This window comes from Labeo rohita, unplaced genomic scaffold (genome assembly GCF_022985175.1).
Source record: "Labeo rohita strain BAU-BD-2019 unplaced genomic scaffold, IGBB_LRoh.1.0 scaffold_1389, whole genome shotgun sequence".
NCBI classification, from domain to species: Eukaryota; Metazoa; Chordata; class Actinopteri; order Cypriniformes; family Cyprinidae; genus Labeo; species Labeo rohita.
The window spans coordinates 1-13,089 of record NW_026127548.1 but is presented as its reverse complement, the minus strand read 5'-3'; the positions used below and the strand labels follow the sequence as shown (position 1 = coordinate 13,089).

Below are 13,089 nucleotides of genomic sequence, written 5' to 3'. Positions count from 1 at the left end.
CCACACAAGTATATCCACAAAAGGAAGGTAGGAACACACATACTCGTAGACGAGACCGGACACCAAACATCGAACTAAATACAACTTATAAAGGTAGGCTAATGATAGACAGACATGTGCAGGCGATTGACAAGAACAGGAGCACCATATATGGGCACATGAGGGAAAAACCAATACAAATAGTCCAGGGGTGTGACACCAGCCAAGCAGCACATCAGCCTGTACTCACTTAAAAATGTTGGGTTAAAAATAACCCAACTAGTAACCCAACTATGGGTTGGTATAGCACCTTCCCATCTATGGGTTATTTTAACCCAGTGAATTGGGTTAAAATCCAGTTGGGTTAAAAGTAACCCAACAGTTGAGTTAATTATTTAGATTCATTTATATCAGTTTTTATTGATTTATTTATTTATTAATAAAAATACACTATAACACTACTTTGTTTTCAAATAAATATTTTGTTTATTTAAATATGCGAATCATTTTTTTACAAATATATTTTTAAATGTAAAACAGTCATACTGCAAATGTTTACAAAATAAGTGTACAAGAATGTGAAAATATAATACATTCAAAACACACAAATATGCACATACAACTGACATATTTTCAAGATGTACACTGAATTCAAAACCAACAAATGTGACTCTGGTCCACAAAATCGTCATAAGGGTCAAGTTTTTGTATTTAAATGTAAACATCATCTGAAAGCTCAATAAATAAGCTTTCTATTAATATGTGGTTTGATAGGATAGAACAACTATTTGAAAATCTGGAATCTGAGGGCGCAAAAAAATCTAAATATTGAGAAAATTGCAAAGTTATTAGCAATACATAGCAATACATTAGCAATACATTCAGTTTCGATATACTTATGGTAGGAGATATCTTCATGGAACATGATCTTTACTTAATGTTCTAATGATTTTTGGCATGAAAGAAAATTTGATAATTTTGACCCATGCAATGCAATTTTGGCTATTTCTGCAAACGTACCCATAATACTTATGACTGGTTTTGTTGTCCAGGGTCATAAATGTGTATCAATTCATATTTATTTATATCAACACATATACAAATGTGCACAAATAAAACAAACATAACATACAAACCTTTATCAATAAAACAAAAATAAAAAATCATAAACACAAGTAATAATAATCATAATAATAATAATAATAACAATAATAAAAATAAAACAAAGTAAATCTGCTGGCTGCTGGACTTGCTGATAATCAGCAAAATAAAAAGGTTTTACTGATCAATAAATACAAAGTTTCTAAGGAAGAGGTAATGTGTTGAAAGAACTCCTGGAACATTAAAGACTGTGTGCTGCAAATGGGTGCAGAGGGCTTTGGGTAGTTGATGTCATACATGTAGAAATGTCTGAAACACAGATCCACTGCTTGTAGTAAGGTCTTCTGTTCCACTGCTTCACTGTTGAAAATGCTAAAAACTTGGGAGGAGTTCTTGGAGTTAGTGCAGCAATGCTGGTGTCATCCGGTCGCATAAAACTTCCTTCATTGACTCCTTCCTCTGTGATAAGATGAAGCAGAAGAAGAAACATTTTACAGATGAACTAGAAACATTTTTTTCAATTGTTGGAAAATCTACACTACTAATCAGAAGTTTTTGAACAGTAAGATTTTTAAAGTTTTTTAAAGAATTCTTTTCTACTCACTAAGCCTGCATTTATTTGATCCAAAATACAGTAAAAGCAGTAATATTGTGAAATATTTTTACTATTTTAAATAACTGCTTTCTATTTTAAAAGCTTTGAAAAGATTGGACAATTACATTTTAAAATATATTCAAATAGAAAGCAGTTATTTTAAATGCTGTATTGGATCCTGAAATGCTGGATCAAATAAATGCAGGCTTAGAGAGAAGGGAATTCTTTAAAAACATTAAAAATCTTGCTGTCCAAAAACTTTTGACTGGTAATGTATATGGATCACTAATATAAATAGTTTACTTACCTTGAAATATTTCAGTTACTTGGCATGTGGATGTTTAATGTATGAGATTCCACTGTTGTAGTTGTCCCTTCACCCAATGTCTAAAAATAAGTATAAACACATTTAGTACACATTTAAAAAACATGCAAATCTGTCATAGCTTTATAAGAGAAATGGCTGTAATTAGAGGCGATTCTAATATATGCATAACAATATTCAATGTAAATAAACCATAAATACACATTTAGTGTTATTACAATTAGTGCTCGCTTTCCAAACAACTGACGCTTGCCCTGTTTTGACCAGCAGGCGTCGCCGTTGTGTCACGAACGATTGGAAGCGGTGAATCATTTTGCGAAGCGATTCGTTTAATTGATTCGAAACTTTGAAAAGGTTCGTTTCTCCCATCACGTCTTTCTTTTGGGAAAATCTGATTATTTTTAGACTTTTCTAACAGAGAATTAACTGAATTTGAGCGCATCTCTCTGAGCTAACGTTACATACTGGACCGAAGTTGAAAGGTCCGTGCGGCGCGGTTCAAATCAACACCAATGTGTCATTTAGCATTAGCCATTTCCCATATAAAGTTAAATGTGATAACCATTATTGCGACCAAACAAACTGTAGTCAGAAACCGTATGTCTAGAACCCTTCATCAGCTGTAAAATAATATTAAACCTGTAGTAATAGTAGACGGTGATTTCAGTAACATAAGTGGTCTTATATACATTTCACCATACATTATTAACTTTAGGTTACTGTAATACATCTCTAAATAGTTTTACAACTTTCTGCTAATTTTATTTACTTTAATACTGCTGGCGGCCTAACTCGAACAGCTAAAGTAACGTTAAAGTTATTCGTTTACAATCGAGCTCATTCTCCGCAGTTTCGTTAAAATACACTGACTAAAGGAAACTACAACTTTGTTAAAAAACAAACATACAACAACAAAAGTTCAATTTTGAAGTGCATTTCACGTTCTTCTTATAAGTATAATGTTATAAGAGTTATTAAAACCCTGTTACTCACCTCACACTGATGCAGCAGCAGCTTCTTCTGTCGTCAGTCACCTTCGACCGTTAAAATTTGAACTGTCGCCGCGGGAACCAATTAAACCCAACGCTGGGTTATTATTAAAAACAACCCAACGATGTTTAAAAAATAACCCAACGTTTTAGAAAATAACCCAACCCAGTGACCCAATATGTGTAACCCATCTACTGGGTTAAAAAAATAACCCATCTATTTTTACTGTGTAGAGAGCTGGAGAGAGGTGTCCAGACTTATGCTCTGTTAAAACAAACACCTGTTTAAAGGTCATTGTGGATGTGTGAAATTTGCACTGGTTTGACCTAATTATGCAGTAAAAAATGGCCTCTTAATTATGATGACATACCAACATTCCCCTTAATTCCAATAGAGGGTTTGCACCGACGTCACATTCTGGTCAGTTACCCGGATGCGCGGCCATTGCGGCGATACTCATATGTGACCAGAAGCATTAATTGCACGGTTGGACGGTTAGTGAACCACTGAAGACATTGTTCTGCTAATTTATGCCGTCTAAACTACCGAAAATGTGTGAAAGCTGCTAAATCATATAGAGAATGACTTAGTAAGCAGGAAAGGTTGTTTTTATTTTGACAAACTAACGCATTTATAATTTATAATGCGTTAGTGCAATTTTACTTTCACTTTTAAATTAGCGGCAATTCGGCGTCAGTTGCTTAAATGCAATTCAAGCAACAAGTTAATACAACGTTATACTAAGTTAGCCTATAAATAATCATAGAACTTTTATTTACAAAAATAATAAAAAAAAAGCTTACACCATATGTATATTCTAAATTAAAATAACATATAACTTAGGCTACAAGTTTAAATAGTTAACCTAGTATACACAACTGTAAACACTGTGGAGCCAAATAAGAAACGTAGAACATTTTGTTAGCAAAACGAAAAAGAAAATTACACAACGTTTAAATAAAGTAAAAATCAGCAAACACTGTAAAACCAAATAAATAAGAAACGAATGTTCAAAAAACTTCCAAAATCAACAAAGATAAACGGCAAAAGTCAACGGGCTTTTCAAAATGAAGAACATTGCCAAACAGGCGCTTTTGCGTTTCGTTTCTAAACTAAAGGTTTTTTTACTCTTCGTACAGCAGTCATTGTTAATTCTAAATGTATTTTTTTAGAATATATGTTACAGCAATATATGAAATATAGAACATATGAGCTATGAGGAACATATCTGTCAGTGGGTGCCCCCCCACGCATAAAAGTGAAACTCTGCCAGCTGTTAACGGCCTTTTACAGACTAAATATAATAATAACGTAATATTTCCACACAAATGATATTTTGGAACATAAATGTAGTGCAGTGAATGTACGACTTGCTCTTGTCCAGCCCTGTAATAGGTGGTAAACAACCGTACGATCTGCCTCCGTTGTTGTGGATTGATGACCCGACAGTTCTTCCTTCCATTTCTTATCCCGACATAGTGAATTACTTTCGTTTCTTCGTTTTGTCGCCAAGTTCCGTTCAGTTCAGTGGCATTGTTTACACTCAATGGCCAACTTTAGGATTGATGACGTAACGTGAAAACACTCTATAACTAATCAAACATACTAAATCAAGTTTTACTAGAAATGTATACATGAAAATAATTTTCCGTGAAGGCTTGGTTAGAAAATATCATATTAAAATCCAGCATGCCTATTCTCATAATGTTAACAGATGTGTCGGTTTTGTAGTAACCACCTGGCTACTGTGGTAAAATGTTGAGAGATTCAATTAAAAAAATAATAAATATATAATATAAAGTAAAAAATAAAATAGACTGCAAATGACGTCACTTGCAGAAGTCTGCAGCCAGACCCTATTGCAAATAATTGTACTTTGAGTTTCCTCTACACACATGATGTGGTTACGGATAAGGAACTGAAACAACCTAGACACGTTTTGTCATGTCTGGGCATATACATACATCTGATTTTTTTTTTTTCTTTTTATTGCAGAAGTATCATACCTAATAATTATGAGATATTTAGTTGTCAAGTCAAGTCACCTTTATTTATATACCGCTTTTACAGTTTTTCTCAATCGCTAAAACACTACAACCAGTCTTTTGAACTAAAATTTCAAAACCATAATGGCATTTTCAAAAAGCACACCCATTCCCCTAAACTATAAACACTATTCCCCTGCTTTAACACATGAGTCAGATTTGGTGAACTGTTACTGCAAAACTCTATACACAAATCTGAATTTCTTAGTGCTTACACCATGTCATTTAGAAAGCACTAGCATTCAATATTGTTCACTCAAGTCTGCAAAGTTGGAGCTTAATTAGCACACGATTACTCAAGTGGAAACACTAGGAGTCAAAACTTATCACACACCAATCAGAACCTTCATTCCTTATGTAAAAGTTTACAGTTTGGTGCTTTTCTCAGATCAGAAATGAAATTCTCAAAACTACTTGTTCAACCTCCACATCATCTAGTCACTTGTGCACATCATCAAATGTTTCTAATTTTTTTTTTAAAGTTGTGTTTGCTTTGGTAACTGACATTATTAGTTCCTCTTGTCATGTTGCTCAAAATGCATTACATCAAGTCATTAGCTCATTGTATATGTCTTTACAAGAATTGCTAAATTTTTGATCTAGTTGTCATAAACTGTCAAGCATATTCTACACATTTCTATTAGACTTGTAAAATTACCCAAGTGGAAACACTATTATCAAATTGCCAGAGTTTTGAGAATGCAGCAGACATGACTATAATGTGATAAGAGCTTGCTCAGGTACTGAGGAGCTAAACCATTTAGTTCTTTATAAGTAATTAGCAAGTTTTAAAAAAAAAATCTATACAGTGTTTAATGGGGAGCCAGTGCAGTGTTGAACCGGGCTAATATGATCATACTTTCTGGTTCTAGTAAGAACTCTAGCTGCTGCATTTTGTACCAGCTGGAGTTTGTTTATTAAGCGAGCAGAACAACCACCCAATAAAGCATTACAATAAGGTCATAAACAAATGAATTAACGATTCAGCATTTGACATTGAGAGCGTAGTTTAGATATATTTCTGAGATGGAGAAATGCAGTTTTACAAATGCAAGAGATGTGGCTTTCAAAGGAAAGACTGCTATCAAATAGCACAACTAGGTTTCTAACTGATGACGAAGAAATGACAGAGCAGCCATTAAGTTTAAGACAGTGTTTTAGGTTTTTGTACGCAGAGGTTTTAGGTCCAATAATTAACACCTCTGTTTTTTCAGAATTTAGTTGTAAAGAAATTACTTGTCATCCAGTTTTTGATCTCAACTACTGTACACAATCCGTTTTTCAAATTGGTACATGTTTCCTGATGATAGGGTAACATGTAAAGCGTAAAAAGTAATGTCCCTAGTACTGAGACTTGAGGTACTCCATACTGCACTTGACTGAAATGATACCTCTTCATACCTTTCAGAACATTCTTATAAAAATTACTGAATGTACTGAAAGTTTACTTTTTTTTACTGAATGTACTGAAAGTGTACTGAAAAAACATTTAAATATGTAAATTACATTTTTTTTTGGTTTAAGGACAAATTCCAATATTCCAATATCCAACTAAAACCTTTTCCAAAAATGAGAATTTCTGAGACTTCATAACAATCTAAGCATCATTTTTAGAGCACACTGTAGCATATACCAGAGTTTTGGCTGATACGTGAGTCATTTTGTTTATTGTGTAAGTCTTTGTCACAGCACTGGATGGAAAATGAGTCACATTCATTTGGCATTGCACAACCTGTAGCAGTGGTCACTTCCTTAATAATATAAAACTATGAATTAATGAACAGCTCTTTAATGTAATGGAAAAAAGAAAACATATAGTGAGGCCAGTTAATGACAAAAATGAAATCTATTTCGATAGTAACTTTCTTTTCAACAATCACGGCCTATCTGTGCCAATTCTGATCTTGGTGTAATACACATTAGAGATGCTAAATAAAAGCCAACCTTACATTAAAATCAGGTCTCCTCAACAACAAAATAGTTTGATGTCATGAAACTGCTGTGCAATGTTTTTGTTGTTCAAACTTATTAGGTATTATTGAACATGTAAAGAGCCATAAATGACATTCATCATTATGACATGAAGTCAACAGTTATATTAGTATATGTTAGTATACTTTTGAAACCATAGCAGTTCTATTTTTGCTACTGTTGATCAAAAACGTGAACTAGTTTGAGGAAGTTGTTTGGTATGTCACGCTATGCCTACGATGGCGACTTGCAGATGCATCTTGTGACAGAACAAGGATGAACAATTCATTCGTCTTTTAAGTCTGCTCAGAAATGGGAGGGTTTTGCACACCAGTGTATCCCACATCAAAAACAAGCCACTGATGCTCGACCCCCTTCACAAACACTTACCTCTACAAATCTGATTTCTGCTGTGAGAAAATGCTGCACAGTGTGATCACGAATTCATCTCTGCATTATGTGATAGTAGATGTAGGTGTTTAGACAGTGAACAACCTGCTGAATATCCAGGCTTGTTTTGCTCATTTCAGCAGGTTGGACAAGTGACAAAAAAATTTCTGAAACCATAAAACCACACACATGCATTTTTAATAAAAGGAAACAAAGTTAAGGTAAAAAATATATATAAATATAAATGTAATATGATTTAACATTAATATCAAATGTACACGCAAGTCTGGTTTGTAAATAGAATCTCTGCTGTCATCTGCTGTCAGGAAACACTAAATACAGACTCAAAAGCACTTCAACAGCCTAAGGGTTTTTTCTTGTTTACCAGAAAGTTCTTCTTTCATTTAAATAATAGAACATGAAAAATAATAATTCTTAATAAAATGTAAACAACAGAAACAATAGGAGTCAATGGAAAGTGTTCAAAGGCGAACACAGCTGTATGTGTCATTCTATAATTAGGGGTACATGTAGAATTTGACAATGTGAAGAAAAATGTGAAGTTTCCTTTTTCACAAAAACCCAAACATGAGCTGATACAGCTGCTTCAAAACAATCTATATTGTATGAAGTGCTATATAAATAAAGGTGATCTGCAGGAATATGTGCATAAAATACCATCTATGTTTGCTACTGTCCACCATGTTACACAGTTGACAGGTAACTTAGTTGACATTTGTAGTGTTTTGGGCCTGTACTCAACATGGAAGCCTAGAACTACTGTGCATATGGTATGTTTAGATATATATTTTCATAAACAAAACATAAGTTTTAATTAAATTGTCTTGTTAAAATTTGCAGCAATAATACTTGTGTAACAGTGTTGACAGTCAATTAATCCAGTCTTAGCAGGTTTGCTAGTTTAAAGAATATTAGGGGAAAGAGAGAGAACATAACTTCTAGTGAAAAAAAGCACATCCATGTGCTTCTAGAGGAAATATCATCATACTGTGTTCTATGTGAGAATGGGACAAACCATTCCTTTTGACAATGTTTTTTTTTTTTAACTTAGTTGACAATGTTTTTTTTATATCACAATAAACACTTATTATTTTTAAATCACACACCCAAATGTCTTGTCAACCTAATCTAACTGAAGGCAAAACTATGGAATTAATTTGTATTTGAGGTAATTTTTAATGCTTAAATGCAAAGTAGAATGAGCAATTTTACAAAATTGGACAGCTGAATACCAGGGTTGTATGTGATATGAACATTATTTTTGAACAAAAGATAAGGCTTTTTCAACATACAGTAGTGTGATTGGGAAAAATATAATTATGTACTAGAAAATTAAGCATCTGGGCTTTATACTGTTGAAAAAAAAAATTACAACATGAGATGTACCCACAATTATAGAATGACCCACTATTTCAGAATATATATTTACATTTACATTTAGACTTTTAGCAGATGCTTTTATCCAAAGCGACTTACAAAAAGAGGACAATGGAAGCAATCAAAATCAACAAAAGAGCAATAACATGCAAGTGCTATGACAAGTCTCAGTTAGCCTAACGCAGTACATGTAGCAAGGTCTTTTTTAATTAAATAATAAATAAAGAGAGAGCTATGTGTTTACAGGTCATTGTGAATGTGTGAAATTTGCAGTCAAAAATGGCCTCTTACAGTTTTTCTTGGCTGCTAAAACACTATAACCAATCTTTTGAAGTAAAATTTCAAAACCATAATGCCAGTGCCATTTTTCAAAAAGCACACCCATTTGCCTTATATTTGATATATTTTAAAAGTAAATTCATTAATCTGGTTCACTTTAAGCGTTCAAATATAAGAGCTCCAACTTGACCCATGTTCCATGTGCAAATTGAACAAAGAAAAAAGGTTGATGACCTGACTCACCCATCTTCTGATACTCTGAAAACATTGGATTATGAACTGATCGTGTGAGCAAAGTCATATTGTGCTTTCAATTTTAGTTAATTTGACATATACTTTGCCAAAGCAGTGGCACAAAACAGCGTTGTTACACTATGAAAAATAGTAAATAGTAAATCACTGCAAATAGCAAACAATAATATTATAACAAAATGATAACTTTACAAAAATTTGAAAATGTATTTACAACTGTAACAAATATATATTTGCATGCAAAAATAGGGCCCCATTTTATTTTTTTCCAAATTTTATGTTTTAAGTTCATGTGTTTTAATATTTCTGGACTCCTGTTTAATGGTTAAATTTAATTTTATTAATAAAAACAACAACAACAACAAAACAACAACAATTAATTAAAACAATGAAAACAATGAAACAATGTAACAATGATATAATTTAACGTCAATTTATCAAAAGTTATGTTTAGGGCTCTTTGAAACTGTTACCAAATTTGTTTTGGCATGTCTATTTATTTGAATGCATAAACAACTTTTATTTATTTCCACAACAGCCTTATGAAATTCTGGTTTGACTCAAATGAAACAGTGAAATGCTCACCAAGTACTCTCAGAGGTCTGATAATAATAAGGTAAACTGAAAACGTAAGTTTTATTTTTTTTTTCAATATTTTTTCATTGATATAATATAACCAACATTCATGTTATTAAATGTAAACGTCTCGTTTGCAAAGAGATGCTCTGCTGCCATCTGCTGTCAGGAGACACTAAAGAGATCAACCAATTCACTGTCGAAGTTCTGGGTTCATCTTGACTATATATATATATATATATATTTTTGGATTTTTTAACATTATCATCATCTCAATATGCATAGTGGGGTCCAAAATCTGAGACCACTTGTGAAATGATATTATTTTGTTGTTATGAACTTCACAAGTTTGTGTAAAACATGAAGAACCATGTTAAGAATTGTTGTTCTATTTATATTTAATAGTTAAACAAAACATGATCTTGCAATTTCATTGTTTTAGACCACTTGTTATTATATTATGGATTAAAAGATAACCAAATGATTTCAGAAAAATTAATGCTTCTGTTTTTAATGCACAGTAATTATTAAATTGTGTCTGATGTGGAGGGTCTTTGCTGCTGGATTCAGTGCAGCAGGATGAAGGAGAGCAGAGAACAGCAGAGGAACAGGAAGCTCTGAGTGACACTCTTAACACCATTACACAGATCCCCTGAACAACATGTGATGTTTACACCAGGTAATAACCATACCGGTGCATCATCATCACAGATGTATTTAGAGGCACATCCTTTCACAATCTGTGGCTGATAGGGAGAGTGCTTTTGATATTCTAGTGAAAAGAAAGGAAAAATATGTCATAAATAAAAACAAGCAGAGGTAACATGGCAAAAAAAACAACAAAAAAAAAAAAAACAGCCTAAACTGGTCACTTCATTGTACAGAGTTCAGACAATAGTGGAAATACAGAAGTACAGAGATGAACAGAGAAGGAAAAATGTTGACTAGACAAAACATTCCATTGGTAAATTCGTACCATTGTCAGTAAAGCAGTAGTCTTCATTCCCCCGACAACTGACTGTGTTTGAGCAGTCCTCCTCATGACAAGTGAAACATTGCTTGCCATTCTCATCAGAGTACAAATCTGAGAAGGAAAACATCTTTCGTTTTTATTTTTATAACTTGTAATCAAACAAAGTGCATTTGAAAAACAGTCTTAATTCTTTGGCAGAATATTTGCCAGATTTAGAGACTGTTTCAAAGAGCATCTTGTTTTAATAAAAGAAAAATCTTAGTAGTGTCAAGATGCTAAGTCATGCTAGAAACGTCAGCAATGTGCTAAATCACATTAGGAACATACTAAAACATGCTAACAATGAAATAAAGTGTGCTAGAAACATGTTAGCAATGTGTTAAATCATGTTAGCAAAATTATAAAACAATTAGAAGCATGCTAGCAAAATATTTTACCTGACTTTTCTGAGAAAAACCTCCAAATTCAAACTTTTCAAAGTTAGTACAAACTTTCAAACAAGGCTTTGTCAAGCCAACATCAAGTTTGTCATCAAACTTTACTAATCTAGTTATGTAAACAACTTCTGAGCCTCTTCCTACTTGGTTGCAAACAATACCCAAGAAAAATAAAAAACCCAAACACATTCAAGTGTTTATATAAAGAATGCATGAAGTTAGAATAAAATATTTTTGTTTACAAGCAGATACTCTGTTCTTACTTTTGATGTTTTGTATATTCAGATATTCATAAAACAAAACGCATACAAATTAATACCTGAATAGGGACATAGTAGTATACTTAAAGTATAATGTAAAGTTCACGATAAATAAAACTTACAAGTATATTTGCAGTATAAAACTACTAATAGTATACCACTTGAATACTTCAAAGTGCACTAAAAATGCTACAAGTATTTCGTTAATAGACTATCAGTTTACCTATAAGTTTACTTTTAGAATAGTTGCAGTACAAACTAAAAGCATAGATGTAAACTAGTTGTGTACCCAACGTTTACTACTGTTATACATCATTTTATATACTAGAATGTGAGCCAATTTCGTCCCAAGAAGTATTGAAATAGTACACTTACAAGTATACTACTAGTGCACTGATATTTGTATACTTACTACATAAAGTATACTTCAAAATATACTTGAACTTTACTTAAGTATACTTAATATAATAAACTTGAAGTGTATTTCTTTTTGGTAAGGGTAAGGAATCAAATAAAAGATGATACCTGGGCCAACTTGTTTATTGCAGAGGTCTTCGTGACAGCACTGGATAGAATGTGATCTCCTCTCGTAGCCTGTGTTAAAGGACCAGGATTCACATTCATCTGGCAATGCACATCTTGTAACATTGGTCTCAGTCACTGTGTCACCTAAGATATGAATGAACGAATGAATAAATGAGTAGCTCTGGTTTATAGTGCATTAAACAATGAGGTTAGTTATCACAAAAATGACAATCAATGCAAAAATAGTTTGATAATGTGAAAGTACTGTGCAAGGATAGCTGAAATCGTGTCATTCAAACTTATTGGTCATAATCAAATATATAATAAAGTATATTAATATACTTTTGAAACCAAAATAGCATTGGCACATTTTAAGATGAAGTACCACTACTGTACCTCTTATATGGGTCAGTGATGGTTTGAGGAAGTCAATGTTGTTTGGCATGTCATATACCTTCAATGTCTAGTGATATGCTACCAAAAATCTACCTTCAAAAGTAAATCTACACTTACCATAGTATTCTACTTGTCTTCTACTTGTACACATGTTATTTACAGCATCACATGGTATCTGTTCTTCACAAGGACCTTCGTGCTGATCCCAGCAGTCATAACAGATCAGAGAAAACCCTTAAATGACAAAGATTTTTAGTGACATCTGTATTTACATTACAAAATGTATTAAATAATATGCTAATAAATGTTTAATGTACCTCCAGTGAGAAGAATGAAAAGAAGAACAGCGGAGGCTTCTAAATGCATCGTGACAAAACAAGAGTGAACAAAAATGGGAGGGTTTTTATCTTGTCACGTCACTGTGAGAAGCCCACATCAAAAACAAGACTGTGCAAGTCTGCTAATTTGCTCTGCAGTGAACAAATGCAACAAAATCACTGTGTCTTATGTTTAGGGATAGTGGACCGGAAATTTCAAAAGTCAATGATTCCATGGAAAAAGTCATTGCCATTCTCATAAGAGTACAAATCTTATTTT

At 32.8% G+C, this 13,089-nt stretch overlaps 1 protein-coding gene across 1 annotated transcript; it reads right to left on the bottom strand.

Moving 5' to 3' along the window:
* Positions 1-10,467: 10,467 nt before the first annotated feature.
* Positions 10,468-12,858, bottom strand: LOC127158205 (urokinase plasminogen activator surface receptor-like). The gene is made up of 5 exons (XM_051101357.1): positions 12,810-12,858; positions 12,610-12,726; positions 12,097-12,240; positions 10,878-10,985; positions 10,468-10,673 (listed from the first exon to the last, which is right to left on the bottom strand). The coding sequence occupies exons 1-5, from the start codon at positions 12,856-12,858 to the stop codon at positions 10,468-10,470; spliced, it is 624 nt and encodes a 207-aa protein (XP_050957314.1).
* Between the last annotated feature and the right edge of the window lie 231 nt (positions 12,859-13,089).